The sequence below is a fragment of the Oncorhynchus nerka genome, linkage group LG22, assembly GCF_034236695.1.
Source record: "Oncorhynchus nerka isolate Pitt River linkage group LG22, Oner_Uvic_2.0, whole genome shotgun sequence".
Classification (NCBI taxonomy): Eukaryota; Metazoa; Chordata; class Actinopteri; order Salmoniformes; family Salmonidae; genus Oncorhynchus; species Oncorhynchus nerka.
In genome coordinates, this window is record NC_088417.1 from 91817401 (window position 1) to 91845247 (window position 27847).

At 45.6% G+C, this 27847-nt stretch overlaps 1 protein-coding gene across 1 annotated transcript; it reads left to right on the top strand.

Moving 5' to 3' along the window:
• Positions 1 to 205: 205 nt before the first annotated feature.
• LOC115105987 (long-chain fatty acid transport protein 4-like) lies at positions 206 to 27847 on the top strand. Its single transcript, XM_029628548.2, has 13 exons — positions 206 to 560; positions 2844 to 3005; positions 5532 to 5926; positions 6515 to 6673; positions 6923 to 6992; positions 8389 to 8480; positions 8558 to 8667; positions 9092 to 9301; positions 9721 to 9847; positions 15330 to 15467; positions 15849 to 16013; positions 20651 to 20797; positions 21821 to 27847. Exons 2-13 carry the CDS (start codon positions 2845 to 2847, stop codon positions 21976 to 21978), a joined length of 1932 nt encoding a protein of 643 aa, XP_029484408.2. The 5' UTR covers positions 206 to 560; position 2844; the 3' UTR covers positions 21979 to 27847.

Here is a 27847-nt window from a genome sequence, read left to right on the forward strand (position 1 = left end):
CGCGTCACACAGTCCCACAGCAGGCCCGTGTCGGTGTCACAACCGGCTGGAATGAGGCGTGCACTCACTCGTCGAAAGAAGGTCCGCATTTCCTTGATTGTGAAAGTTTTGCTGTAGCAGGCTCCACCTCTATGGGAAGCAATTATAAACTATCGGTAATTTGATTGGTCCTAGCGCTAGTCAATCTACCCTGCTTACACATAATACCGGTGGATACGGAGGACGGCTCAACTAAGAAAATGATAAGGTCATTCGAATTACTGTGGCGAGCGAGTTTATTGCTACAATGAAACTGAAAAAAATTGTACTGGCGATAGGAATGAACGGATGATTTCTATAGAGGCAAAGTCGAACCAAGGGGGCAGGCAAATTTGATATAAATACGCCGGAGGGGGGGGGTCAATGCGCTGTTATCTGAGACCCTTGTGTCTGTCAATGTGCAAGTAGACGCCAGAGCGGTGGAAGGTTTTGCTAAACCAATCAAGGTGGAATTGTACAAAACGAGTTCCACGTCCGGTGTAATACGCACATTACTGTGTTTGTGGGGGACGTGAAACAAGGTAGGCCTCATAACACTTGTAATTTCTATATCATTTAATGGTCTGGGTTTCTGGATCCATTATTAGCCTATTTAGTAGCCTAGCCTAGTGAAATCTGAATAGCTCAGGCTTCACCCAACTGTCCTTTATCAACCTTGCCAGTGTATATATGGAAGGAAGCCTGTGTTTGAATGGACCAGGTTTGATTCTTTTGGACCATTTATCTTCGGTTATGTAGGCCTACCCTAATGTTATACAGCGATCAGCTCCAAGAGTGCAGTTTGCGAAAAACGGGATACAGTCAGCAGCGTTGACACAATACATTTAGAGGCTACGGGATAGCCACCACTCCAATCTAGTGTGCCGTTCGTTGCGCTCCACTTATCATCTTATCATAAATGGACAACGGGTACGTTCGATCGAATGGAGATGTAACGGTTCTGATTAGGTTCTATTTGGTAGACTCGCGCACATGGCGTAGCTGCTGGTGATGGGCTCGAGCTTTTTTATTTGACGTCTTTCCCATCAGCAGTGAGCACGCCTCTCTCTCGCCACTACCGCAGTACTACTGCTTCTAGAACGCTACGGTGCGTTAAACCATATAGTTTATAGATCAGGTTATTAAACATTCACCTTTTTCTGATGTTGGATGATGATGATGATTTATAGCCAAGGAAATAGTAATATGATTTAATCGCAGCAATGTTTCACCCTCTATGAGGGCCATAGCCTAAGCTACATTATAAATGTATGTATTGCCATGTTGGCCAGAGCATGTAATATCCCTCGTGCCGCAGAGTGAGTCTTGATGATGAGCACTTTGACGCACGCGATCATAACTACTCCTGCTCCCCCTTCGTAACGGAAATATATATCTCGTAAACAAAAATTATGTGCTCTTGTTGACACAGGTACCAACTATTGTTACCGCATGTGTCCTCGTGATCTGTGCTGGCTCTAGTCTCTGTGTCCGACAGTAAATCATCCATTTTAATGTAATCTGTGAGCCCAAGCTTGTGCTTGTAAATGGACAGGATGTCCAGACAAGAACCATAATAAACAACATTTATCTCCGGTGCTGCATACCGACATGACGCTATTGGTCCAAAGCCAATTTTATAATTCCTTGATACCAACATATACCTTGTACCTTTGGCCTAGTTTTTACATCGATTGTGGTGCTGGTCTTGTACATGACCAGGAAGACTTCTTTCGTCAGGACCGTGACAAACTGGACCTTGCAGAGACAGACAAGCATAGGGCCTATCCATAATTGAATGTAGTGGTCTAAATCTGGAAGTGATAAATACATAGGAACAGCTTTTAAAGGGGGGGGGGGGGGTGAATAGGGAACCACTGTAGAGATTTAGAACAGAGAAAGTGAGGCCTCTCTCCCCTGATGGAGAAAACACTGAATGTACAGAACTAATCTTCCACAACTAGATGTGATTCCTGCTCAGGAAAGGCTTGGAGGTAGCAACGGTTGTGTTTTTGGTCACCCTCTGTAGCCCTTTCCTGCAGTCAATGACCAATAGCACACTCTCTGGCCTCTTGGGTGGAAAGTTATTCATATTTATAATAATTACTTTTTTAATGAAAATCCTGTCTTTCTATGTCAAACAGTTTTGTTATATTTCAGTGTTCTGTGATGTATATAAAGTATATAATTGGGATGGAAACTCAAAATGGAATACATTTAAACTATATATCTGACATGGTACAAGTGCCTTTTTTTAAAGCCCACAACAATGTGTGTGAGGTGTATACTTTTGTTTCAAAGTAGATTTGTTTAAGACGACCAAGAATCAATCTGTATGGCCCTGATTTAGCCCACTGCAGTAAAAGGTTAAATTAATTACCCTACCTGGTGGTGACACTCATCTTGTGCAAAAAGGTCAGACTGTAGGCTGTAGATGTATTGTGAGGGTATTTTTGATATATTGGCTAGTAATTCCGTAGGCACTGCTATCCAGAGAGCACTATGACTACTTTCAACTTAGGAAGTAGAGAAGACCACACACCACACACCACAGGTTCACTGTGAGTGCAACCTCTGCTAGAACAGGAGAGAGAGGAAAACAAGTGAATGTGTTTTGTCAATTATAATTCTAGTTTTTCAAGCTTTAGAAAAGCTTGTTAACGTTTGTTTCGTGGGAAGGAAGCAAGGTGTCCTTTGCAAATGCCAAATTGACTAACTCTTTTTCAGAAATATGGAACCATTGATCGAGACTCTTGTTATTCTAAATCCAGAAAATGGATGTAACATGATGACATTAACGGTGACTTGTGTTCCTTTCTCTCCAGGATGATGCGCCTGGCTTGCTGCACCGTCCTCCTCTTCCTGCTCCGTCTCTTGGTGGGCCTGCCCTGGTTCCAGGTCCTCCCCTCCATCCTCATCTTCTACCTGGGCTCTGGAGGCTGGAAGTTCCTACTCATTTTCGCCAAAACCATCAGAAGAGATTTACAGTGAGTGGAAGTATAGTGTGGGATGTTGGGTGTGTGTCAGTGTGGACCTGTCTACACCTGTCTACACCTGTCTGCAAGTCAGAAGCACGTTTACAGAAACACAGGTTTTAATGGTGTTAAACAACCAATACATTCAGACAACAGATACTTTCACCACGGTTAGGACTATAGGAGTTTAATTGTCTACAACAAGAAAAGCAGCACATTCCTGTAAGACAAGGAGGAATGTGCCACAGAGGAGACAAGAGCTCACGTGTGTTACAGTAGGGAATGTTGAGTTAGTCATGTATGGAGGAATGTTCAAGGACAAACGAGAGACTAAACGTGGCGGAGAGAGTAAAGACAAAGTAGAGAGAGGTGCTGAGGTTCCTCTGTATTACGAGTTCACATTCAAAGCTAGCTAGTGTTGTGTTCTGTTCACCATGGTGACAGGTACTTCCCCTTCCCCAATGTTCTGATCCGAAAGGTCTGGATTGGTGTAGTAACACTTCAATGTTCTGAAGTTTCTGGATTGGGGAAGGGGAATACGTTGTTACCAAAATACCAGAAAAACCCTTACTTGGAGTGAAGTTTGTGGTGTGTCGACCTGATTAGTCAGAGAAGTAAAGTAATGTCCTATCTCACTTTCAATTTAAAAAATATATTATTTCACCTTTATTTAACCAGGCAAATCAGTTAAGAACTAATTCTTATTTACAATGACAGCCAACACTGGCCAAACCTGGAAGACACTGGGCCAATTGTGCGCCGCCCTATGGGACTCCCAATCACTTCCGGATGTGATACAGCCTGGATTCAAACCAGGGACTGTAGTGACACCTCTTGCAGTGAGATGCAGTGTCTTCGAGCGAGTGGCGCAGTGGTCTTAGACATGATAAGGTTTATTTCATTAGGGACAATTGTGTCGGCTACACGGGTTTCATCAGTGACTCACATAATAAACCAACCTATAAATTAATTTATTTATTATGTGATTCATCTATGACCTTGATGAAACCAGTGTGGCTGACAAGGTTTATTCCATTAGGGACAAACGTATCATTTATTATTGCTTGAATGTGCAACTACTTGCACATTAACCTTCAGCACATCTATCACTCCAGTGTTTAATTGCTAAATTGTAATTACTTTTCCACTACGGCCTATTTATTGCTTTACCTCCCTAATCTTACCTCATTTACACACATGGTATATATACACTTTTCCACTGTGTTATTGACTGTACGTTTGTTTACTCCATGTTCACTCTGTGTTGAATGTGTCGAACTGCTATGCTTTATCTTGGCCAGGTCGCAGTTGTAAATGAGAACTTGTTCTTAACTGGCCTACCTGGTTAAATAAAAATAAAATATTATTGCAAGTGAGATAGGAACATATCTTTTTCTATCTGAATCGGTTGTTACTACTTAGCCAAACCGAGGCGAGTTCTGCTACCCTAGTCTGGTCAGCCGTCCACCATAGTGGCTGGAACCAGGCAGGATAAGACAATGAAAATCAAATATTTGAGCCAGCACAGTGCAGTTTGGATTCACACGATAGTGTTAAAAGAGTAGTGGTGGTGATTGGCCGTTATTGTGAGACTCATGTGAGGGGCTCTGTTTCCCTTTACCCTACTGTACAGTTTAGTAATAAAACTAAAGAGGAACTAATCACTGGTTGGAGAGATGCCTCGTACCCCTTGAGTGACACACCCCAAAGGAATGGTTTCAGTTAAACCTGCCCGTTCAGAGGGACAACCTCAAACCTCGATGGACCTGTATAGCTTATGAATAGAAAGAATACAAAGGGCATAACTTTTATATACAGACAAATACAAAGAGTACTACTCTCTCTCAAATCATACAGTCAAATACAAAGAGTACTACTCCCAGTCAAATCATACAGACAAATACAAAGAGTACTACTCTCTCTCAAATCATACAGACAAATACAAAGAGTACTACTCCCACTCAAATCATACAGACAAATACTTGCAGGAGGCATGTACAGCTTTCTGAAAATGTCATCTATAGCCGATCCTCATGAATAGGATGTTTTTATTGCTTATTTAGACTTTGTCCTGGAGAGCGAAACAAACCTTGGTGTTACAATATTTTACAACTGAAAGCCGCTGTTTCACTAACTAATGAGTCTTTAAATGGACATTGTCTGTTTGTTCAAGAATTGCCACAGTTATAAAATTATTATAAAAGTTATAAAGTTACATGCTCCAGTTTTATCAGCGTATTTGTTTCTCAATGTAAATTGGAAGCTTTTTCTGGATTTGAACTTTGATCCCAGAAACAAAACGTGTATTGATAGATTGCTTAATGTAGTTTATTGCTTCCTCAGTGTACTTCACACCAGCTGCTATTTAGTCAGGAAAACCATGCAGAACAACATCAGGGTTGTGTTCATTAGGGCTTGCAAGTCCGGCTAGTTTACCACCATGTCTCTACATTCAGAGTAACGTCATGTTCTCTTTCGGCTCTTAGTTCTCTGAGTTGTTGTTTCTCAGCCCCTCTTTGACCTCCCTCTCCTCCACAGTGCGGCAGGCGTCCTCCTCAAGGTGAAGTCAAACGTCAATCGTCACCTGAAGGAACGAAACACCCTCCCTAAAATCTTCGCCGAGACGGTGCGTCGCCATGGGGACAAGACTGCGCTCATTTTCGAGGGCACGGGCGAGAAGTGGTCCTTCCGGCAGCTGGATGAGTACTCCAACCGTGTAGCCAACCTGCTGCTCCAGAGGGGCTTCGTGGAAGGGGATGTGGTGGCTCTCTTCATGGAGAACCGGTCCCAGTACGTGGGCCTCTGGCTGGGCATGGCCAAGATAGGAGTGGAGGCTGCTCTGATCAACTTTAACCTGCGGCTGGAGGCCCTGGTGCACTGCGTCACCATCTCAAACGCTAAGGCTGTGGTGTTCGGCAGCGAGCTGACCGAGGGTGAGGACCAGGGGAGTTAGTGGAAGGATGGGGGAGGATGGGTGATGGGGGAGGATGGGTGATGGGGGAGGATGGGTGATGGGGGAGGATGGGTGATGAGGGAGGATGGAGGGAGGATGGGGGATGGATGGATGGAGGGAGGATGAGGGATGGAGGGAGGATGGGGGATGGAGGGAGGATGGAGGGAGGATGGGGATGGAGGGAGTGGCTGAGTGACAGGTGGCTGGAGGGACGGATGGAGGGAAGAAGTGGATGGAGGGATGGACAGGGGGCTGTAAATCTTTATTTAAGGAAATTGTACATGCTAAAGGCCCATTCCTGGACGTACTGTAGATTTAGACTAGTGCTGGACTACATTCTTTTTAATCTAGGACCAGGCTTAATCTAGGACCAGGCTTAATCTGAGTGGGAAACCAGGGGTTTTATTTGATTCTGTTTCTGTGACATTAATTTTAAGATCAGTTTCCTGTCTTGTCTCGCTCTCCATCTCTCTCTCCGTATCGCCCCCTTTCTTTCTCTCTCTACCTCCCACACCCTTTCTCTCCCTTGCTCTCTCTCTTCCCCGTCCTCCCTCCCTCTATCCTACAGCTGTGTGTGAGGTCCACAGTTCCATGGGGAAGACGGTACAGATGCTGTGTTCAGGGGACTGGGACCCCAAACGTGTCCCTACAGGGACAGAGTGCCTGGAGCCTCTACTGGATGCCGCTCCGACCCACCTGCCCATCCGCCCAGACCGCTGCTTCACTGGTCAGTCAATCAATCTGTCCAATCACACTCAGTCAGTTTATAAGGAGCCAAACCTGGACTCGGTTAGTATTTTTCTTTCCAAAACATTTTAGTGTTTGATTGAACCTGTCTAAAGTACAGTGTTTGCAATTTCTGGAGTATTCCAGGCAAGATCAATCAAGCCCCTAGTTTTACTGCTTTCTCCACTGTTTTCTATTGTAGGTCTGTTGTATGTTTTTATTGATTTCTCCCCATATGTCGGTCTTCCAGATCGTCTGTTCTACATCTACACATCTGGGACCACTGGGATGCCCAAAGCTGCCATCGTGGTGCACAGCAGGTAGGCACTCTGGATCTTATATCTCTCTTCTGTGTCTCGCTCTATCTCTCTGTGGAGCTTGCTCTCGCTCTCTCTGAGGAGCTCACAGAGGTGGCGCTCTCTGGCGCTCGCGCTCTCTGTGGCGCACGTTCTCTCTCGCTCTCTGTGGCGCACGTTCTCTCTCGCTCTCTGTGGCGCACGTTCTCTCTCGCTCTCTGTGGCGCACGTTCTCTCTCGCTCTCTGTGGCGCACGTTCTCTCTCGCTCTCTGTGGCGCACGTTCTCTCTCGCTCTCTGTGGCGCACGTTCTCTCTCGCTCTCTGTGGCGCACGTTCTCTCTCGCTCTCTGTGGCGCACGTTCTCTCTCGCTCTCTGTGGCGCACGTTCTCTCTCGCTCTCTGTGGCGCACGTTCTCTCTCGCTCTCTGTGGCGCTCGCTCTCTCTCGCTCTCTGTGGCGCTCGCTCTTTCTCGCTCTCTGTGGCGCACGCTCTCTCTCGCTCTCTGTGGCGCACGCTCTCTCTCTGTGGCTCTCTCTCTCTGTGGCGCACGCTAGCTCTCGCTCTCTGTGGCGCTCGCGCTCGCTCTCTGTGGCTCTCGCTCTCTGTGGCTCTCGCTCTCTGTGGCTCTCGCTCTCTGTGGCTCTCGCTCTCTGTGGCTTTCGCTCTCTGTGGCTCTCGCTCTCTGTGGCTCTCGCTCTCTGTGGCGCACGCTCTCTGTGGCGCTCACTCTTTCTCGCTCTCTGTGGCTCTCTCTCTCTCTGTGGCGCACGCTCTCTCTGTGGCGCTCTCTCTCTCTCGCTCTCTGTGGCTCTCGCTCTCTGTGGCGCACACTCTCTGGCTCTCGATCGATCTCTGTGGCTCTCGATCGATCTCTGTGGCTCTCGATCGATCTCTGTGGCTCTCGCTCTCTCTCTCGCTCTCTGTGGCGCTCGCTATCTCTCTCGCTCTCGATCGATCTCTGTGGCTCTCGCTTTCTGTGGCTCTCGCTCTTTGTTGCGCTCGCTATCTCTCTCTCTCTGTGGCTCTTTCTGGAGCTCTCGCTCTCTCACTCTCTGGAGCTCTCGCTCTCTCACTCTCTGGAGCTCTCACTCTCTGGAGCTCTCACTCTCTGGAGCTCTCACTCTCTGGAGCTCTCACTCTCTGGAGCTCTCACTCTCTGGAGCGCTCACTCTCTGGAGCGCTCACTCTCTCACTCTCTGGAGCGCTCACTCTCTGGAGCGCTCACTCTCTGGAGCGCTCACTCTCTGGAGCGCTCACTCTCTGGAGCTCCCACTCTCTGGAGCTCCCACTCTCTGGAGCTCCCACTCTCTGGAGCGCTCACTCTCTGGAGCGCTCACTCTCTGGAGCTCTCTTTCTCACTCTTTCCAGTCTTATCCTGTCTTCTAATTCACTCTTTCTCTCACCTGTGTGTTTGACAGGTACTACCGCATGGCAGCCTTGGTATACTATGGCTTCGGTATGACGTCTGATGATGTGTTGTACGATTGCCTTCCACTCTACCACTCCGCAGGTAACGTGTGTGTGTGTGTGTGTGTGTGGTCCGTCCGTTGTAATTGTTTCTGAAACACGTGTGCATGTCGTCTCCAGGAAACATTGTTGGCGTGGGGCAGTGCCTGATCCACGGCATGACGGTGGTCATCAAGAAGAAGTTCTCTGCCTCCCGGTTCTGGGACGACTGTGCCAAGTACAACTGCACGGTGAGACAGAGACCCACTGCTAGCTGACTCCCAGGAGCTCAGAGACTGTATGACACATATGTACGAAATAGGAGACCAGTAGAGAGAAGATGCATGTTTTGGGTTACTGCTCTGTGCAACTGTGTTGATGTTTATCTACAGTGATACCTCAAGGATATTCGGATTTACCATTAGGGTTTAGGGAAAAATCTGTTCAGGTGGTCAAAGTAGTCAAATGTAAATAAACAGGAAGTCATGTGGGTAGACAGCATTATAAGACTGTTGTTCTACAGAAGTACCCAAAGACAACAAACTCTGAAGATTTGGGGAATAATCAAATAATATTTAGATCTGTAGATTGGTGTGGGTTCTTCACTTATCTGCACTCGTCTCATTGTGCTGCTGACTGACTCACTCACTGACTGTTCGTCTCTCTGATCCCCAGATTGTCCAGTACATCGGGGAGATCTGCCGGTACCTGTTGAACCAGCCGGTAAAGGACATGGAGGGTAAACACAAGGTCCGTATGGCGCTCGGTAACGGCCTGCGCCAGTCCATCTGGGAAGAGTTCACCTCTCGCTTCAACGTACCACAGATAGCAGAGTTCTACGGAGCCACAGAATGCAACTGTAGCCTGGGAAACTTCGACAACATGGTGAGGCGCTAGGAGGACATTTTGGATCTCACAGCAAAGAGCTGAAAGCAAATGATGATTCTCTCATAGTTTATTTTATGGTATTGGCAGACATTTTGGCTCTGAGGGCCTGCTTTTTCTATAGTGTGGTCCCAGGGAATGAACATCTTCTGTGTAGTGTTGATCTTTATTATGGCTCTCACTTCACATCTCAAATCACATAAAAACACTTCTGGTATTTCATCCTCAAAGTAAAGATGAGGGTATAGTGGTCAGTGATGGCCTCTGTCACTTTGTATTGAATTTGGACTGCATGCTGTCTGTCTCCATTCTCTCATTGATTTGCTGAATCATAGCTATGGTGTCGCTGTAAAGCTGAACAGAGTTTCAGTGGGTTTAGATGGGTTGCCGTTAACAGTATGGTATTGTCTCTGTTACAGACAGGAGCATGTGGCTTCAACAGCCAGATCCTCCCCTTCATCTACCCCATCAGACTGGTGAAGGTAGATGAGGAGACCATGGAGCTCATCAGAGGCCCCGATGGCGTCTGCATCCCCTGTGGGCCTGGTACGTCACTACGAGTATAGCTATAGTATTACTCTCTCAGGCCTGGTTGGTTTTAGTATAGCATACCGTAACCCTGACATTCTGAATGCTGTGCAAGCCTGGTATGGGTGAGATGGGCAACTTTTATGGGGGTGGGGGCCGCCCCAAAACATCTGAACTCATCATGAGGGTCCGCAGTTTCTTGTGGGTCTGCCTACCCACATCGTACCCACATCTGTACCCACGTGCCTACCCACGTGCCTACCCACATCCGTACCCACATGCCTACCCACATCCGTACCCACATGCCTACCCACATGCGTACCCACATCCACATGCCTACCCACATGCGTACCCACATCCACATGCGTACCCACCAGCCTACCCACACATGCAGTCAGAGCCGGGCCTAGTCTTTGGGGGCTCTAAGCAACATCTATCAAGAGACTCCAGGTTAAACTACAGGAGATCTCTGAGCAGTTGTGGGCCCCAGAGACGAGGTGTGCTGGCCCACCCTGGCACCCGTCAACCACTAACCCACCTATGGGTTACTTAACCCATAAGGCACAAGGGGGTGTGGTATATGGCCAATATACCATGGCTAAGGGCTTTTCTTAGGCACGACGCAAAGCGGTGTGCTTGGACCACAGGAAGAGTAGCTGCTGCTTTTGCAACAGTTAATGGGGATCCTAATAAAATACACAAAAAGCTGCCTTGCTGTCCAGGGAACTGAGCAGATGTGAGATCAACATAGCAGCTCTGAGTGAAACGAGGTTAGCTGACGATGGCACCATCATTGAACCAGTAGGTGGCTATAGGTGGAAAGGGAAACAAAACGACGAGGACAGAGTACATTGGGTAGATCACACATCTGCATGACACCTTCTGGCAGAAATGAGCCTTGTGAAAATCAGGATTCCTCTCAACAAGACCAGGCATGCCACAATAATTAGTGCCTACGCACCTACATTACCACGCCCTGACAATAACCAAGCCCTGCATTACCAAGCCCTGCATTACCAAGCCCTGACAATAACCAAGCCCTGACAATAACCAAGCCCTGACAATACCCAAGCCCTACATTTACATTTACATTTAAGTCATTTAGCAGACGCTCTTATCCAGAGCGACTTACACCTACATTACCACGCACTGACAATAACCACACCCTGACAATAACCAAGCCCTACATTACCAAGCCCTGACAATAACCAAGCCCTGACAATAACCAAGCCCTACATTACCAAGCCCTACATTACCAAGCCCTGACAATAACCAAGCCCTACATTACCAAGCCCTGACAATAACCAAGCCCTACATTACCAAGCCCTGACAATAACCACACCATGACAATAACCAAGCCCTACATTACCACACCATGACAATAACCAAGCCCTACATTACCAAGACCTGACAATAACCAAGCCCTACATTACCAATCCCTACATTACCAAGCCCTGACAATAACCAAGCCCTTCATTACCAAGCTCTACATTACCAAGCCCTGACAATAACCAAGCCCTGACAATAACCAAGCCCTGACAATAACCAAGCCCTACATTACCAAGCTCTACATTACCAAGCCCTGACAATAACCAAGCCCTGACAATAACCAAGCCCTTCATTACCAAGCTCTACATTACCAAGCCCTGACAATAACCAAGCCCTGACAATAACCAAGCCCTTCATTACCAAGCCCTACATTACCAAGCTCTACATTACCAAGCCCTACATTACCAAGCTCTACATTACCAAGCTCTACATTACCAAGCCCTGACAAATAACCAAGCCCTGACAATAACCAAGCCCAATAACCAAACTGTTTTTAGACTGTTTCTCCATGTAACCCACATACAAATGAGCATAGTTAGGAGCCATGGGGGACCCCATAGAAGTACCCTTTGTCTGAATAAAGAAATCATTTAGAAACATGAAGTAGTTGTGTGTGAGTACTATTTCAGCCAATGTTATGCATGCACTGGAAGGTAGTTCATTAGGGTCACGTTGCAGAAGAACATGTTCCATGGCTTCAATACCGCCCTCGTGTGGAATATTTGTGTATAACGACTCAACATCAAAAGTAACTAACAAAGTATTTTCAGGGAGAGGATCAAGAGATTCAATAATGGGGATAGTTTAAAGACCCTTGCTCCCTTCGGTCTCAACGTAGACGTTGCTCTGAAGCCATTCTTGTGATGACTGTCATTGTGCCGTTGTAAATGTTTGTAGGCTTATGTAGCCTAATTGTATCTATGATCGTACGCTATCTGTTTGTTTTTGTATGCTATTTTAATATATGAGACCAATGACATTGGTCTCATATATGTGATTTTCAGGATTTTTGTTTTAGATTCCATCTCTCACAGTTGAAGTGTACCTATGATAAAATGTACAGACTTCTACATGCTTTGTAAGTAGGAAACACTGCTGATTTTGCAGGTTATCAAATACTTGTTCTCCCCACTGTAGGTAGCACGCAGGAGGACATTTTTCTCTGTTAAGACCATTTCCTTTTGCATTTCTAGCCAAACGTAAAATGTTTTGACTAATTTAATAGAGTGAGTTAGGTCTGCTCTATACTAAATTAGCATACCCCCTGAGTCCCTTCCCTGTTTCACACCTGGTAGTTTGGTGGATGGGACTACCAGCTCTCTGTAACCTAGAGGGCAACCAGTGGGTCCATCTCCTCTATACCATGTTTCTTGTAGGATGACAATGTTTGTATTTGAGTTCTTTGGTGAAGTCCAGGTTCCTGCTCTTTAGGCTAAAGGCAGATGACCTCAGGCCTTGGATATTCCAGGATGAGATGGAAGGCTTTGTGTTCCATAAAGTGCCCAATGTTAATTGTGTGGTTTGGCCTCAGACCAGTTAGTGTGAGTAGAGTCTGATGAGCATCTGGTACATGCTCTTAGTGTAAGAGTGGGCCTGTTTGCCTGCTCACGGCCTGGGCGTATGTGTGACTGTTCATATTGAGGCCCTCTTTGCGGGAGTGGGGGGTATGGGGTGGGCAGGTGGGGGCATAGGTCGGATCTGAATGGGCCTATATGGGGTGTGGGCATGGTTGGTTTGGGGGGGGGGGGGTGTATTGATTGGATGTGGTGCTGTGGCCTGGATTTAGGTCCTCTCAGCGTGGGTCCTCTATATGTGGTCCCGCAGGTCTGGGAGAGTGTCTCGCTGGTCTTGGCAGGTGGTCTGTTGAGCTGTGGCTCCTTTGTGAGGTGTTGGGGCTACGGTTGAGGGCAATGTCCTTTAGGGTTCTGGCAAAGGTGGGCTCTGCTGCCTTGTACAGATGGACCTGGTCGTAAAGGCTGTTCAAGTCCAGGGGGGAGTGGTGGTCCAGGAAAACATTTGGTTTTGAGGCACAGTCACGGGAAATACTTGTTTGCCCGCCCTATGGTAGCAGGGTGGAGATAACCACTTGTGCATTGGGAAAAGTAGAATACACTTTTTCAATTACTCCCTTGAGTGCTGTGGCCACCTTTTCCTGCTGGGCCCTCGGGTCGTTTGTGGATGTGTGTATTATTATGTGGCTGGGTGACCCTAGTTGGTCCTCAGACAGAAGGTCTAGTGCATGCTGGGTGTTTGGACACCACAGTTTATTTTCTTGTATATATATCCCATCCGAGTCCATAAGGAACACAAGCCACAGAGTGTATGTGTGTGTGTGTGGGCTTCTTCATTTGTCTATCCTGCTGTGATGTTGAGGCTATGGTCAGGGTCTGAGGTGGGCTGTTCTGCTGACTTCTCTGCGGGGGTGGCCTGTCTCTCTAATGGGTTGTTCTGTCACACGCCATCGTTCTCACCTTCTCCTCTAGTGTTCTGCTCTTTCTCCTGTTAATGTTGTCTCACCACAGTCCAGAGTGCAGACATGGCTCACCAGTTCTGGTTGAGGGGATGTTGTTGAGCTGGACAATTTTTTTTTGTGTTGGCTGGAGTGTTTCCACCTGCTGTTCCAGCTCCACCTGCCTTACTTCCAGCTGGGTGAATTTTATCCTTTATTTCAATGAGGGACTAGTGCTGGGAGGTTGACTTTCCTCTTGGGGTTACTCATCTGTGGGGTTGAGTAATGAAGATGTCTGACACGCTCGGTATCTTTCTCAAGAGAGCTTCTCCTTCTGCGCTCCCTCTATGATTATGAGAAAGTCCAGCTGAAACTGTTTTGGGATTGCCCTGTACCAATACTGTTCCAGACTTGTACAGGTTGACATTGGCTGACTCGGTCATTGTTGAATATTATCCTGAGTTTCTACCCTTTGTGAACACCCCCCCCCTGTTAACAGAGGGGTAGTGTGTTAATATAGCTCTGTGCCATGCCAGGGGATGGTCTGTGTGGAAAATTAAGTTTCTTACGTTCCGGGGGTGGGGGACTATTTTTATAGCAGTCAGCAAAAAGTGTCTCTTTATTTTCCATAAGGAGATTATTTTGTCCTCTTTCCATGGCTTCTCATTTTTTACATCCAGGGGCTACTGTATTATAATGACCTCTGCACAGAGGGATGGGGCTTCAAAGGCCTCTGCAATTGGGTGGGTGAAGCTGTGAAGCTTTGACACCTCTCACAAACCTCAGTGCTAATTGAAGTTGCAGACTGATCTGTTCAACACCACATGACTTCAACATGGTAGCAGCATAAAACATGGACAAACATTATTGGGCTAACAACAGTAGATGGGCCAATGTGTACCTGCACATTTCCAGATATCATCAAATACATATTTTTGTATTTTTTTTAATTTATTTTACCTTTATTTAACAAGGCAAGTCAGTTAAAAACACATTCTTATTTTCAATGAAGGCCTAGGAACAGTGGGTTAACTGCCTTGTTCAGGGGCAGAATGACAGATTTGTACCTTGTCAGCTCAGGGGTTTGAACTTGCGACCTTTCAGTTACTAGTCCAACGCTCTAACCACTAGGCTACCTGCTGGTTACTAGTCCAACGCTCTAACCACTTGGCTACCTGCCGACTCTACACTCTAACCACTAGGCCACCTGCTGGTTACTAGTCCAACGCTCTAACCACTAGGCTACCTACCGCCTCTACACTCTAACCATTAGGCCACATGCTGGTTACTAGTCCAACGCTCTAACCACTAGGCTACCTGCCGTCCCTACACTCTAACCACTAGGCTACCTGCCGCCTCTACACTCTAACCACTAGGCTACCTGCCGCCTCTACACTCTAACCACTAGGCTACCCTGCCGTAATGTCTAGGCTTTAAATATAGCTTCAGACTAAACATTAGTCACTCCGTTCCAGGTTGGATGGTGTTTTCAGGTTTCCGTTGTGCTTCTTTTCCTGGTTGTTGGTTTTCAAGAGCACCTGCTGTATAGTTCTTGGGAATAAGAATCTTTGGTAGTAGGAATCCTTCCATGTCATTTTGTCCAAAATCATGTTGTAGGTTTGGAGTTTTGATTTGGAGTGAAAGTTGTTGTGGAGGGTAGTATCCTGTATATGTCCTTGTGGAAAAATCCAAGTTTATCTATCTCTCTCGCTCTCTCTCTAGGTGAGCCCGGCCAGTTGGTAGGCAGGATCAATCAGAAAGACCCCCTGAGAAGGTTTGACGGCTACGTGAACGAAGGAGCCAACAGCAAGAAGACTGCTAACAGTGTCTTCAAGAAGGGAGACACTGCCTATCTCTCAGGTGAGAAGCTATTTAACTTTATAGACTGAGAGAGACTTTATTTGTCTGTCTTTCTCTCCCTCACGCACACATTCTGACAGTGAGGTGTTGAGGTATCTACTACGGAGCTTAACCTTGGCCCAGTCAAAGATGACTGCATTTCACAAGTCTCTGTCTGGATAACAGTGGTATTTGTTACTGAGTGGACTGTCCTGGCTAAATAAAAATGGCGGTCCTCATCATGGACCCATATGGTGACATGTACTTTTACAAACGCACAGCTTTGTTACTGATCTGTTGCTTTCTCTCTCCAGGTGACGTCCGAGTCATGGACCAGTATGGTGACATGTACTTTTACAAACACACAGCTTTGTTACTGATCTGTTTGCTTTCTCTCTCCAGGTGACGTCCTAGTCATGGACCAGTATGGTTACATGTACTTTAAGGATCGTACGGGGGACACGTTCCGTTGGAAGGGAGAGAACGTGTCGACCACAGAGGTGGAGGGAACCCTGAGCCGTCTGCTGGACATGATGGACGTGGTAGTCTACGGAGTGGAGGTGCCAGGTACAGTAACCACTCCAAACCACCACACAGCTTTTTCCACCATTGTCTGTATTGATTTTCAATTTACAACAATGGGGACATTGTCTTTTGTTATCATGACACCAAAACCAATCATACAACTGGGCCTCCACTGCCCAAACTGGTACAACAGTTCTCATACACAGTTTCCCCAAAGAAAGGTTCTTAGCTAGCCTGGCACCTACTTTCTGTCTGACAACTGCGCTGCACAGCCAAGAGAGTGACCATTGATGTTTCTTCTGTGTGAACAAACGAAATGCGCAAAATGAAGCGCTTTGCTGTTCTACGAGTGGTGTGGGACGGCGTGGTCGAGAAAGTACCCTGTTAGCTACAAAGCTTAACCTCATAGTCCGACCAAACCCGTATGCGGTAGCGTAACTACAGCCTCAAGCTCATTACCATAACGCAACGTTAGCGATTTCTAAAAATCGCAAATGAAATGAAATAAATATGCCTGTTCTCAAGCTTATCCTTTTCTTAACAATCCTGTCGTCTCAGATTTTCAAAATATGCTTTAGAACCAGAGAAAATCACTAATTTGTGTAAGAGTGGTGATAGCTAGCTTAGCATTAGCGTTAGCATTTAGCACGCAACATATTCACAAAAACCAGCCAAGGAATCAAATAAAATAATTTACCTTTGAAGAACTTCAGATGTTTCAATGAGGAGACTCTCAGTTACATAGCAGATGTCCAGTTTTTCCTGAAAGATTCTTGTGTAGGACACATCGTTCCCTTTTGTTACTATGCATTTGGCTACCGAAACTAACCGAAAATTCAGTCACCTACATGTCGAACTTTTTTCCGAATTAACTCCATAATATCGACTGAAACATGGAAAACGTTGTTTGAATCAATCCTGAAGGTGGTTTGTCATATTTCTCTCCATTGAAAGCACCGTCCTTGTAGCCTGGTTTGTTCTGAGATTTGAATGGAAAAATACCGGGACCTGACTTTTGCGCACCAATTGCCACGCAGACACCAAGCGGGACACCTGGTAAATGTAGTCCCTTATGGTCAATCTTCCAATGATATGCCTACAAATACGTCACAATGCTGCAGAGACCTTGGGGAAACAAGATAAAGTGTCCGTTCATTCCTGTCGCATTCACAGCCATATAAGGCGATCATGGAAAACGTAGCCTCAGAAATCCTGTGCATTTCCTGGTCGGTCATACATCTTGGTTTTGCCCGACGCATTTGTTCTAAGGGACTCACAGTGAAAATCTTTGCATTTCTGGAAACGTAAGACTGTCTTCTTTCCAAAACTATCAATTCCAAGCATATTCGAGCATCTTTTCGTGACAAAATATTGCGCTTAAAACGGGCACGTCTTTTTATCCAAAAATGAAATACTGCCCCTAGAGTCTTAAGAGGTTAAGGAAAACTCACCCCAGATCCCCAGTTTTGGTGAAAGGAGGAGAAGAAAGTGCCTAAGAAGAACTATCCCACTGGGCACAGACGTCTGTTCAACGTCTGTTCAACGTCTATTCAACGTCTGTTCAACGTCTGTTCAACGTCTATTCAAGGTCTGTTCCGTGTTGGTTCAACGTAATTTCATTGAAAGGACGTGAAAACAACGTTGATTCAACCAGTGTGTGCCCAGTGGGGATAGTGCTCTGAATTTCAATGGATTATCAAGGGTGTGTACTTTGCTTTGCACTTTCTATTTGAAGGATGTTGTTAACTGTGTAGCCTGCTGGTCGTGATGTGAAGAGCACTAAAGCAGCAGCGAACTGGGTTTGGGCTGTGTGGCCCATGACGTCATCACTACAGCATGTTTTCGAGGCAATTCCAACTGTCTCCTTGGTTCTTACAGCAGTTGTGAAATACTTGATGAATGCAGATGCCTGTTAGCATCAATTAATTGTCAGTGATAAAAAAATCATCAGAAATAATCTTAACATGTTTTATGGCGCTGAGGGGACTACCACCTTATACTGAACAAAAATATAAACGCAACATGTAAAGTGTTGGTCCCATGTTTCATGATCTGAAGTAAAAGATCGCAGATATTGTCCATATGCACAAAAAGCTTACTTCTCTCAAATGTTGTGTACAAATTTGTTTACACCCTTGTTAGTGAGCATTTATTCTTTGCCAAGATAATCCATCCACCTGACAGGTGTGGCATATCAAGAAGCTAATTAAACAGAATGATCATTACACAGGTGCAACTTGGGCTCGGGACAATAAAAGGCCACTCTAAAATGTGCAGTTTTGTCACACAACACAATGCCAAAGATGTCTCAAGTTGAGGGAGCCTGCAATTTGCATACTGACTGCAGCAAAGTCAATCAGAGCTGTTGCCAGATCATTTCATGTTCATTTGACTCTACCATAAAGCCATAAGTGATTTTAAAACAGAGTTTAATTGCTGTGATAGGAGATAACTGAGGATGGATCAACAACATTGTAGTTACTCCACAATGCTAACATAAATAACAGTCAAAATAAAGCTTGTACAGAATACAAAATATTCCAAAACATGTGTCCTGTTGACAATAAGGCACTAAAGTAATACTGCGAAAAATGTGGCAAAGAAATTAACTTTTTGTTCTGAATACAACGCGTTATTTTTGAGTACCACTCTTCATATTTTCAAGCATGGTGGTGGTTGCATCATGTTCAAATCAAATCAAATTTATTTATATAGCCCTTCGTACATCAGCTGATATCTCAAAGTGCTGTACAGAAACCCAGCCTAAAACCCCAAACAGCAAGCAATGCAGGTGTAAAAGCACGGTGGCTAGGAAAAACTCCCTAGAAAGGCCAAAACCTAGGAAGAAACCTAGAGAGGAACCAGGCTATGTGGGGTGGCCAGTCCTCTTCTGGCTGTGCCGGGTGGAGATTATAACAGAACATGGCCAAAATGTTCAAATGTTCATAAATGACCAGCATGGTCGAATAATAATAAGGCAGAACAGTTGAAACTGGAGCAGCAGCATGGCCACGTGGACTGGGGACAGCAAGGAGTCATCATGTCAGGTAGTCCTGGGGCATGGTCCTAGGGCTCAGGTCCTCCGAGAGAGAGAAGGAGAGAATTAGAGAACGCACACTTAGATTCACACAGGACACCGAATAGGACAGGAGAAGTACTCCAGATATAACAAACTGACCCTAGCCCCCCGACACATAAACTACTGCAGCATAAATACTGGAGGCTGAGACAGGAGGGGTCAGGAGACACTGTGGCCCCATCCGAGGACACCCCCGGACAGAGCCAAACATACCCATGTTATGGGTATGCTTGCCATCGGCAAGGAGTAGGGAGTTTAGGATCAAAAATAAATGGAATAGAGCAAAGCACAGGCAAAATCCTACAGGTAAACCTGGTTCAGTCTGCTTTCCAATAGACACTGGGAGACCTTCACCTTTCAGTAGGACAATTACTTAAAACACAAGGCAAAATATACACTGGAGTTGCTTACCAAGATGACATTGAATCTTCCGGAGTGGCCTTGTTATAGTTTTCACTTAAATTGGCTTGAAAATCTATGGCAAGTCTGTTTAAGCAATGATCAAAAACCAACTTGACAGAGCTTGAATATTTGGACCATCTACAGTGGGGAGAACAAGTATTTGATACACTGCCGATTTTGCAGGTTTTCCTACTTACAAAGCATGTAGAGGTCTGTCATTTTTATCATAGGTACACTGAGAGAGATGGAATCTAAAACAAAAATCCAGAAAATCACATTGTATGATTTTTAAGTAATTAATTTGCATTTTATTGCATGACATAAGTATTTGATCACCCACCAACCAGTAAGAATTCCGGCTCTCACAGACCTGTTAGTTTTTCTTTAAGAAGCCCTCCTGTTCTCCACTCGTTACCTGTATAAAAGACACCTGTCCACACACTCAATCAAACAGACTCCAACCTCTCCACAATGGCCAAGACCAGAGCTGTGTAAGGACATCAGGGATAAAATTGTAGACCTGCACAAGGCTGGGATGGGCTACAGGACAACAGGCAAGCAGCTTGGTGAGAAGGCAACAACTGTTGGTGCAATTATTAGAAAGTGGAAGAAGTTCAAGCTGGAGACTTATATCTCCCTCACTAACTACAAGCATCAGCTGTCAGAGCAGCACTGCACCTGTACACAGCCCATCTGTAAATAGCCCACCCAACTACCTCATCCCCATATTGTTATTTTTTTGCTCTTTTGCACACCAGTATTTCTACTTGCACATCATCTGCACATCTATCACTCCAGTGTTAATGCTAAATTGTAAATATTTAGCCACTATGGCCTATTTATCGCCTTACCTCCCTAATCTCACTACTTTTATACACTATATATAGATTTTTATATTGTATTATTGACTGTACGTTTGTTTATCCCATGTGTAACTGTGTTGTTTTTGTCATTTTGCTTTATCTTGGCCAGGTCACAGTTGTAAATGAGAACTTGTTCTCAGCTGGCCTACCTGGTTAAATAAAGGTGAAATAAAGAAAGAAAGAACTAAATGTGGGAAAAGTCGGTGTGAATACTTTCTGAAATCAGTGTTTTCTGATGCATGTGTCTGGGGCAGAGGGGACTGTGACTTAACTCAGACCCCTGTAGCAGGCTGAGGGCTTTATACAATCATAAATGTTTCCTTTGCATGTCTCAGGGGCTGAGGGGAAGGCTGGGATGGCCGCCATAGCAGATCCAGAGAGATCTACAGACCTGGAGAAGTTTGGGAAGGATCTGGAGAAAGCTCTGCCACCCTACGCACGACCCGTCTTCCTACGCTTCCTCAAAGAGGTCAACAAGACAGGTGGGTGCAGTTGGACATGTATACATTATACAGTATCTGTTACTTATGTTATGCACTGAGTATACAAAACATTAGGAACACCTTCCTAATAATGAGTTGCACCCCCCCTTTTGCACTCCGAACCGCCTCAATTCATCAGGTCATGGACACTACAAGGTGTTGAAAGCGTTCCATAGGGATGCTGGACCATGTTGACTCCAATGCTTCCCACAGTTGTCAAGTTGGCTGGATTTCCTTTGGGTGGTGGACCGTCCTTAATACACACGGGAAACTGTTGAACATGAAAAACCCAGCAGCGTTGTAGTTCTTGACACAAACCAGTGCGCCTGGTACCTACTATCATACCCTGTTAAAAGGCACTTAAATCATTTGTCTTGCCCATTCATCCTCAATGGCACACATACACAATCCATGTCTCAAGGCTTAAAAAATCCTTCTTTAACCTGTCTCCTCCCCTTCATCTACACTGATTTGAAGTGGATTTAACAAGTGACATCAATAAGGGATTATAGGGGGCCTCCCAAGTGGTGCAGCGTCACTACAGACCCGGGTTCGATCCCAGGCTGTGCCGCGACTGGGAGACCCATGAGGCGGCGCACAATTGGCCCAGCATTATCCGGGGTAGGGGAGGGTTTGGCCGGCCGGGATGTCCCATCGCGCTCTAGCGACTCCTGTGGCAGGCCCGGCGCACGCAGGCTGACAACGGTCGCCAGTTGTACGGTGTTTCCTCCGTCACATTGGTACGGCTGGCTTCCGGGTTAAGTGAGCAGTGTGGCTTGGCAGGGCCGTGTTTCAGAGGAGTTAAATTGGGGGTAAAAAAAATACACTCAGTGTATCTTGTATCATCTCCTCAGGGTGAGGTCAGGGACTGTATTCAAGAAGTGATGAAGTAGGACTGTGGATCTAGGATCAGGTCCCTTCTGTCCATATAATCTTATTCATATTGAACTAAAAATACAAAACTGATCCTGTATTAGCTGTTCTACTTGAGTCTCTAATTCAACCCTCTCTCTTCTCCTCCAGGCACCTATAAGTTCCAGAAGACAGACATGCGGCGGGACGGTTTTGACCCCAGCATGGTATCAGACAAACTGTACCTCCTGGACCCCACCAGGGGGCGCTATGTGGAGCTGCATCAGGAGCTCTACAGCAGCATCATCTCAGGGAAGCAGAAACTGTAACTGTGAGATCTGATCACTCTTGCCCCCCCCCCCCCCCCCCAAAAAAAGAAATATCACCCCATCCATCCATCCACCCACACACACACACACACCCTATTCCTGAAGTCACTCTCCCTCCCCCAGAGAAACTCTTAACTCTTACAACCCACCTCTCTGCTCTCTCTAAGCCCACACCCCTCGTTACTTCAGTGACCACAGTGAGGGGCAGCTGGCTCATCCAGGTCACATGACAAGCCAATCTGACACCATATCCCAGGATAGACCTAGAGCGACCTTTGACCTCTAAAGGCACCCCCCCAGAGCTTGACCTTGACCTGCCCTGGAGCTATAGGAACGCTCACTGGAAGGATACAGCTCGCTGGCTGAGAGGGGCGTGTGGCATGTCCAGAATGCAAAAACATAGTAACTTACTCCAAATGTAAGAGTCCTAGCTATAGGAACTTGACACAGTGAAAGAATTTGAATTGATTGAAGGAAACAGTCCTGTTGGGCTGTCGGTTTGTCTGTCTCATGTTGAGGTCATTCCCTCATAGGTCCAACCTGCACACTGCCCAGTCAGTGACCAGTGTGGCTTCTGTTGTGACACAAAATGGCCGATTTGGTTTTAGTGGTGTTGACTCGGCACATCCATGTTAGACATACAGTACAGCTAACCTGAAACGGATGGATTTAAGTGCAATAGGGCTCCAGCAGTGGCAGTGTACAGCTGTGAAGAAGCTCTCTAATATATTTAAATGTCTGCATTATACCAAATATATTTAATTTGTAGAATAGTCTTTACACGTTTTAAAACAAAAGGATGATTGTATGTTCAAGTTCTTGATAATATGCCAATTCAAATTCTAATCATGTTTTACTATATCCACAATTGTGCTCGGCTTTCTCCTGACCTCACCCACTAGGGGTGCTCCTCCTAGTCTTCAACTATAGAATCTACAGACCAACTCCCAGCTGCTGGAGCACCAATAACTCTTACAGTTTCAAACCTGGTTCTGATTCTGGGTAGAAGATTCAGATTCTGAATGTCTTGATTCTGGGTAAATTCATTTTTTTTGTTGTCTGTGTCAACATTGTGCAGGTTGGGCCCAATGGATTGGCTTTGTCTTGTATGGCACAGTAGACATTTTAAAGCTTGCCGAAGAGCGTGCTGAAGTGAAAAGCACTAACCTCCTCTGTCTCTGAGGTGTTGTTGAGGATAATACTCTGGTGATACGGACAGAAGGAGACTCTGACTCTGGTGCAGCAAGCCAAATGATCTAAACCAGGCCTCTCCAACCCTGTTCCTGGAGAGTTACTGTCCTGTAGGGCTTCACTCCAACCATAATCTAGCACACCTGATTCTAATAATTGATAAGCTGAATCAGGTCAGTTAAAACTGGGGTTGGAACAAAAACCTACAGGAGGGTAACTCTCCAGGAACAGGGTTTGAGAGACCTGATCTAAAGATGGTCCTTGCTCGAAGGGGGAAGAGGAGAGGAAAAGAGAAGAGAGAAAATATTCTTATTTTCGTTATTGTTTGTTTTTCTACTTTCTTGTTTCATCTTCTCAGCAGCATGAATGATCAACAGACTACTGTGCCTTTACTGTGAGTTTACCCTCAGATTCACAGACCCTGTCCCCGTCACCCCCTACCCTAACCCTTCACTCCCTACAGTCCCCATCACCCCCTACCCTAACCCTTCACCCCCTACTGTCCCATAGCACCCTACTGTCCCATCACCCCCTATCCTAACCCTTCACTCCCTACAGTCCCCTTCACCCCCTACAGTCCCTATCACCCCCTATCCTAACCCTTCACCCCCTACTGTCCCATCACCCCCTATCCTAACCCTTCACTCCCTACAGTCCCCTTCACCCCCTACAGTCCCTATCACCCCCTACCCTAACCCTTCACTCCCTACAGTCCCCATCACCCCCTACCCTAACCCTTCACCCCCTACTGTCCCATAGCACCCTACTGTCCCATCACCCCTATCCTAACCCATCACCCCCTACAGTCCCCTTCACCCCTATCCTAACCCTTCACCCCTACTGTCCCATAGCACCCTACCCTAACCCTTCACCCCCTACTGTCCCATAGCACCCTACTGTCCCATAGCACCCTACTGTCCCATAGCACCCTACTGTCCCATAGCACCCTATCCTAACCCTTCGCACCCTACTGTCCCATAGCACCCTACAGTCCCATAGCACCCTACTCCCTCACTCTCCTATCGCTCCCTTGTCTGTCCTCTGTCCCTATCATCAGGTATTAACCCACATTTCCCATTCATTTTTATTCAGCACCCCAATTCTGTTGTACCCTAACCCATGATCACTCCTGTTAGGCATGTCTCCCAACCTCTCATCCAGTCTCCCAACCTCTCATCCAGTCTCACCCAGACCTTCAAACGCTCCCCCTTCCCAGGCACCTCTGTTTGATCCTTGCTTCTCTTGTTATGGCTAGACATTCCTCTCGGTCTGTCATGATGTTATTCCCTCAGCTCTGAGGACATGGCGTGTGATTAACGACAGTCACCTCCCCAGCTCTCGTACCGTCGGCAGTAATCTACGTGATGTGTCACCATGTCCTCTCAAAACAAACTAATTATGAGCCGGTTTCGTCAACCAAATATCCTGTCTGTGTGAAATCGAAGGTGGAGACCGAGGCACAATGATTCTCCTTGTCTTCTGTCTGGTGTGTCTCTTGTCGTGTTACACGTGCACACCTTGCTGATGAGGAAGAGGAAGTGACAACATAGTTCTCCAGCTCCACCCATCAGTATCAGTGTATTTATTACTAGTGATGATCGTTTCATTTGTCAAATGTTTGAGGAAGAAATGTTTTTAATTAAGGGGGGGGGGGGGTGTTGCAAAGAAGAGTATATACATTTTGGGGTTATATGAGAATGCTGCTTTGACTCTTGTGATCCTGGGGTGTCAAATGATAGTATGACCACAAGGTGGCGCCTGACTGGGCAGCCCCAGAGGAGTCCAAATGGGCATTGGGCAATATTCTGAAGTGGCTTCCTTTCCTTGTCTCCTTTCCTCCATCTGCACTGATCTGAAAGGAGTGGAGGTGAAAAATAGCCATATTGTTTACACCTATGCTGTTGTATTGAAGCAGAGGAGACGAGGAGAGGAATCTGTTTTAGACTATTGAGATTCACCTCCTCTCTGCCCCAGATGTTTCCATTCCCACTTTTTTGTAATTTTAAATTATTATTTTATAAAGTATTAGTCATTCTTGATCTGATTTGTGCATTGACTGTGTCGCGACTATGCATTGCATTTGTTAGTTATTTTCTGTGTGTGAAATCAAAGCTTTGATGTTGCAGGGTTCTGGAAGTGAGTGAAGGGTTTCCGTGAGTTTATATGTCTACCTGTTTGACTGTAACCAGAACCCAAACCTATGACGGCACCAGCCCACTATCTTATGACACTGAATAGAGACAGACTGTCGTCTGTCACAGGCTCTCTGAGGTTGTGTGTTTTTGGGACTGTTTCCTGGACACAGATTAAGCCTAGTCCTGGACTGAAACATGTCTCCATTAAATATGCTTTTTAGGGAAACCAACCCCCTATGCCTGTCAAACCAATGGGAGCTATAGTAGTGTGAGAGAGTGACAGGGTGTTGGTAACATCTTTAACCAGAGGGAGGCTGTGTTTCCCAGAAAAATCTTCATTGCTGCTGCCTACTGCTACCCATAGAGATAGATATAGGTCTCATCTTTGTATCTGCGCCATTATAAAGCCTATGGCTGCATGGAGTAGTCTCCATTAGGAAGTAGTCCATTTTCTTATTCACGATTGGCCGATCCCTCCTGATGACCCGGTTGGACATGACTCCAACAGGGTCTCCAGGATGGAACAGTCAATGAAGTCCCACCCAGTTGACTACTTTCAAATTGTGGAAGCCTTCAATGGCACTGCCCATGCTAACATGGCCTTTTGTCCACTAGAGGCCTGTATCATTCTCTAGTACAGTGGTCACCAACCTTTTCTGAGTCTAGATCACTTTCTGATTCAAAATGCAAGCTGAGATTTACCACTCATATTTATTTTTTAAATGTAAGCCTATGCAACATTAACCAATTAAAAACTGTTCTGTAGCAATGAGGTTTGTGCCTGTAGGTTATGGGCCGAAGACACTGTCACTGTATATTGGCTACGCTTGACTTACCCTGCCAATGTTGTTCTTCTCAGACCATTTTGAAATTATATATTTTTTAAATGTGGTATATGATCACACTGGTAATTGTTGTATTCATTGTGAGGCACAGCTCAGGCTCATGGCCTGCATCTGATGGTCAGTCTGAGGTGAGAGTGACACAGTCCAGCTGAAACTCAAGTAGCACTGCATTATTTCTGCCTCATGCACCAATTCATGTTTTTACTCCTATGACCAGAGAAAGTGAAATATTCCTTGATATTAAAAAAGACAAGCTGCTAATAATAACAACTCAAGCTTATTGAAACACTTTGCTATACTCATTCATTACAGCTGCAGTGCTGGTTGTAGCGTTGGTGGAAGTAGGGAGAACACACTTATTGAAACACTTTGCTATACTCATTCATTACAGCTGCAGTGCTGGTTGTAGCGTTGGTGGAAGTAGGGAGAACACACTTATTGAAACACTTTGCTATACTCATTCATTACAGCTGCAGTACAGCTGCATGTGTGTTTTAACAAATTGCATCTCTCTGGTCATGGTTTTGAAATCTCACAGATGGCTCAGATCACTGTGCAGTCATGGTGATCTGAGCTATCTGATTGGCCAGTGGTAGGCCTATAGGTGCCCTTGATTTGCTCTCTGGGCCGGCCGGGTAGGCGGAGTATTACATTCAGACACATGAAATGGTTGAAAACACTTGGCCTTCCCAGCGCTAGGGCTGCTGAATCAAGTGCACCTCCCGCCAACAGCACTAAATAAAACCAAACAATAGGAACGCAAGGCTTTATCGTTGGGTTTTAACAGAAATGCCTTGGAGATCGAATTGTCCATCACGATCGACCGGTTGGTGACCACTGCTCTAGTGCTACCATAGCAGTGAACTTTCATTCCATAAGAGTAACCATTATGTCCCTAACTAAGTGTATTAAAGAATGTCTGATGTATTTATAAAATCAATGCATTGCTCTTCTATAGTACTGGGATTATGGCTAATGAATAAAACAGCTTGATGAATGGAAACAGTATGTTTATCCACTGTGTTGTATTGAAGAGTCTCAAAGGGCAATTAAGTAATGGTCTATACCATGCTTTTTGATCATCCTTCACATCAGTTATATGGTATGCTTGAGCCAATCGTGAGGCCTGATGCAATGAGAAACAGGAAGTAAGATATAGCACTAGAAGCCTGCATTGAATATATTACGTTTTTTTTGTGTTTTTTTTTACTCCTTTTTCTCAATGCACTCTAGCCCTTGATCTGTCAAGAAAACTGCATCAGACACCTAAACCTATCATGGGGTAGTGTGCATTGTGTGGGGACCAAAACCTCTTTCTCCTAACTGATGATTGATTGGGCCATAATTCTGTATCTCTGGTCAGAAAGAATCACTCCAGTTCAGTAATAATAATAACCTGTTCTTCTCACTGACCTGGCCACATGATGCACATTTAATTTGTCTTGTTTTTCTGTTCTGTTGTGGTACTCAGGAACAATGAGCAATGGCAGAGAAGGGAAGGTGTGTGTTACTTTGTTGGACAGGCTGCCATGCTTAGTATGTCATACAGAGTGTGTGTGGAGGAGGTGTGTGAGGTGTGTGTTGTCTGCAACACACTGACGTCATCTTGTATCTAAAAGACTAGCTGGCTGTAAATCATGCATTTAAAAAAAAACATTGCCAACGGCAAATCCATATTAATAAAAAGCATTTAAATTG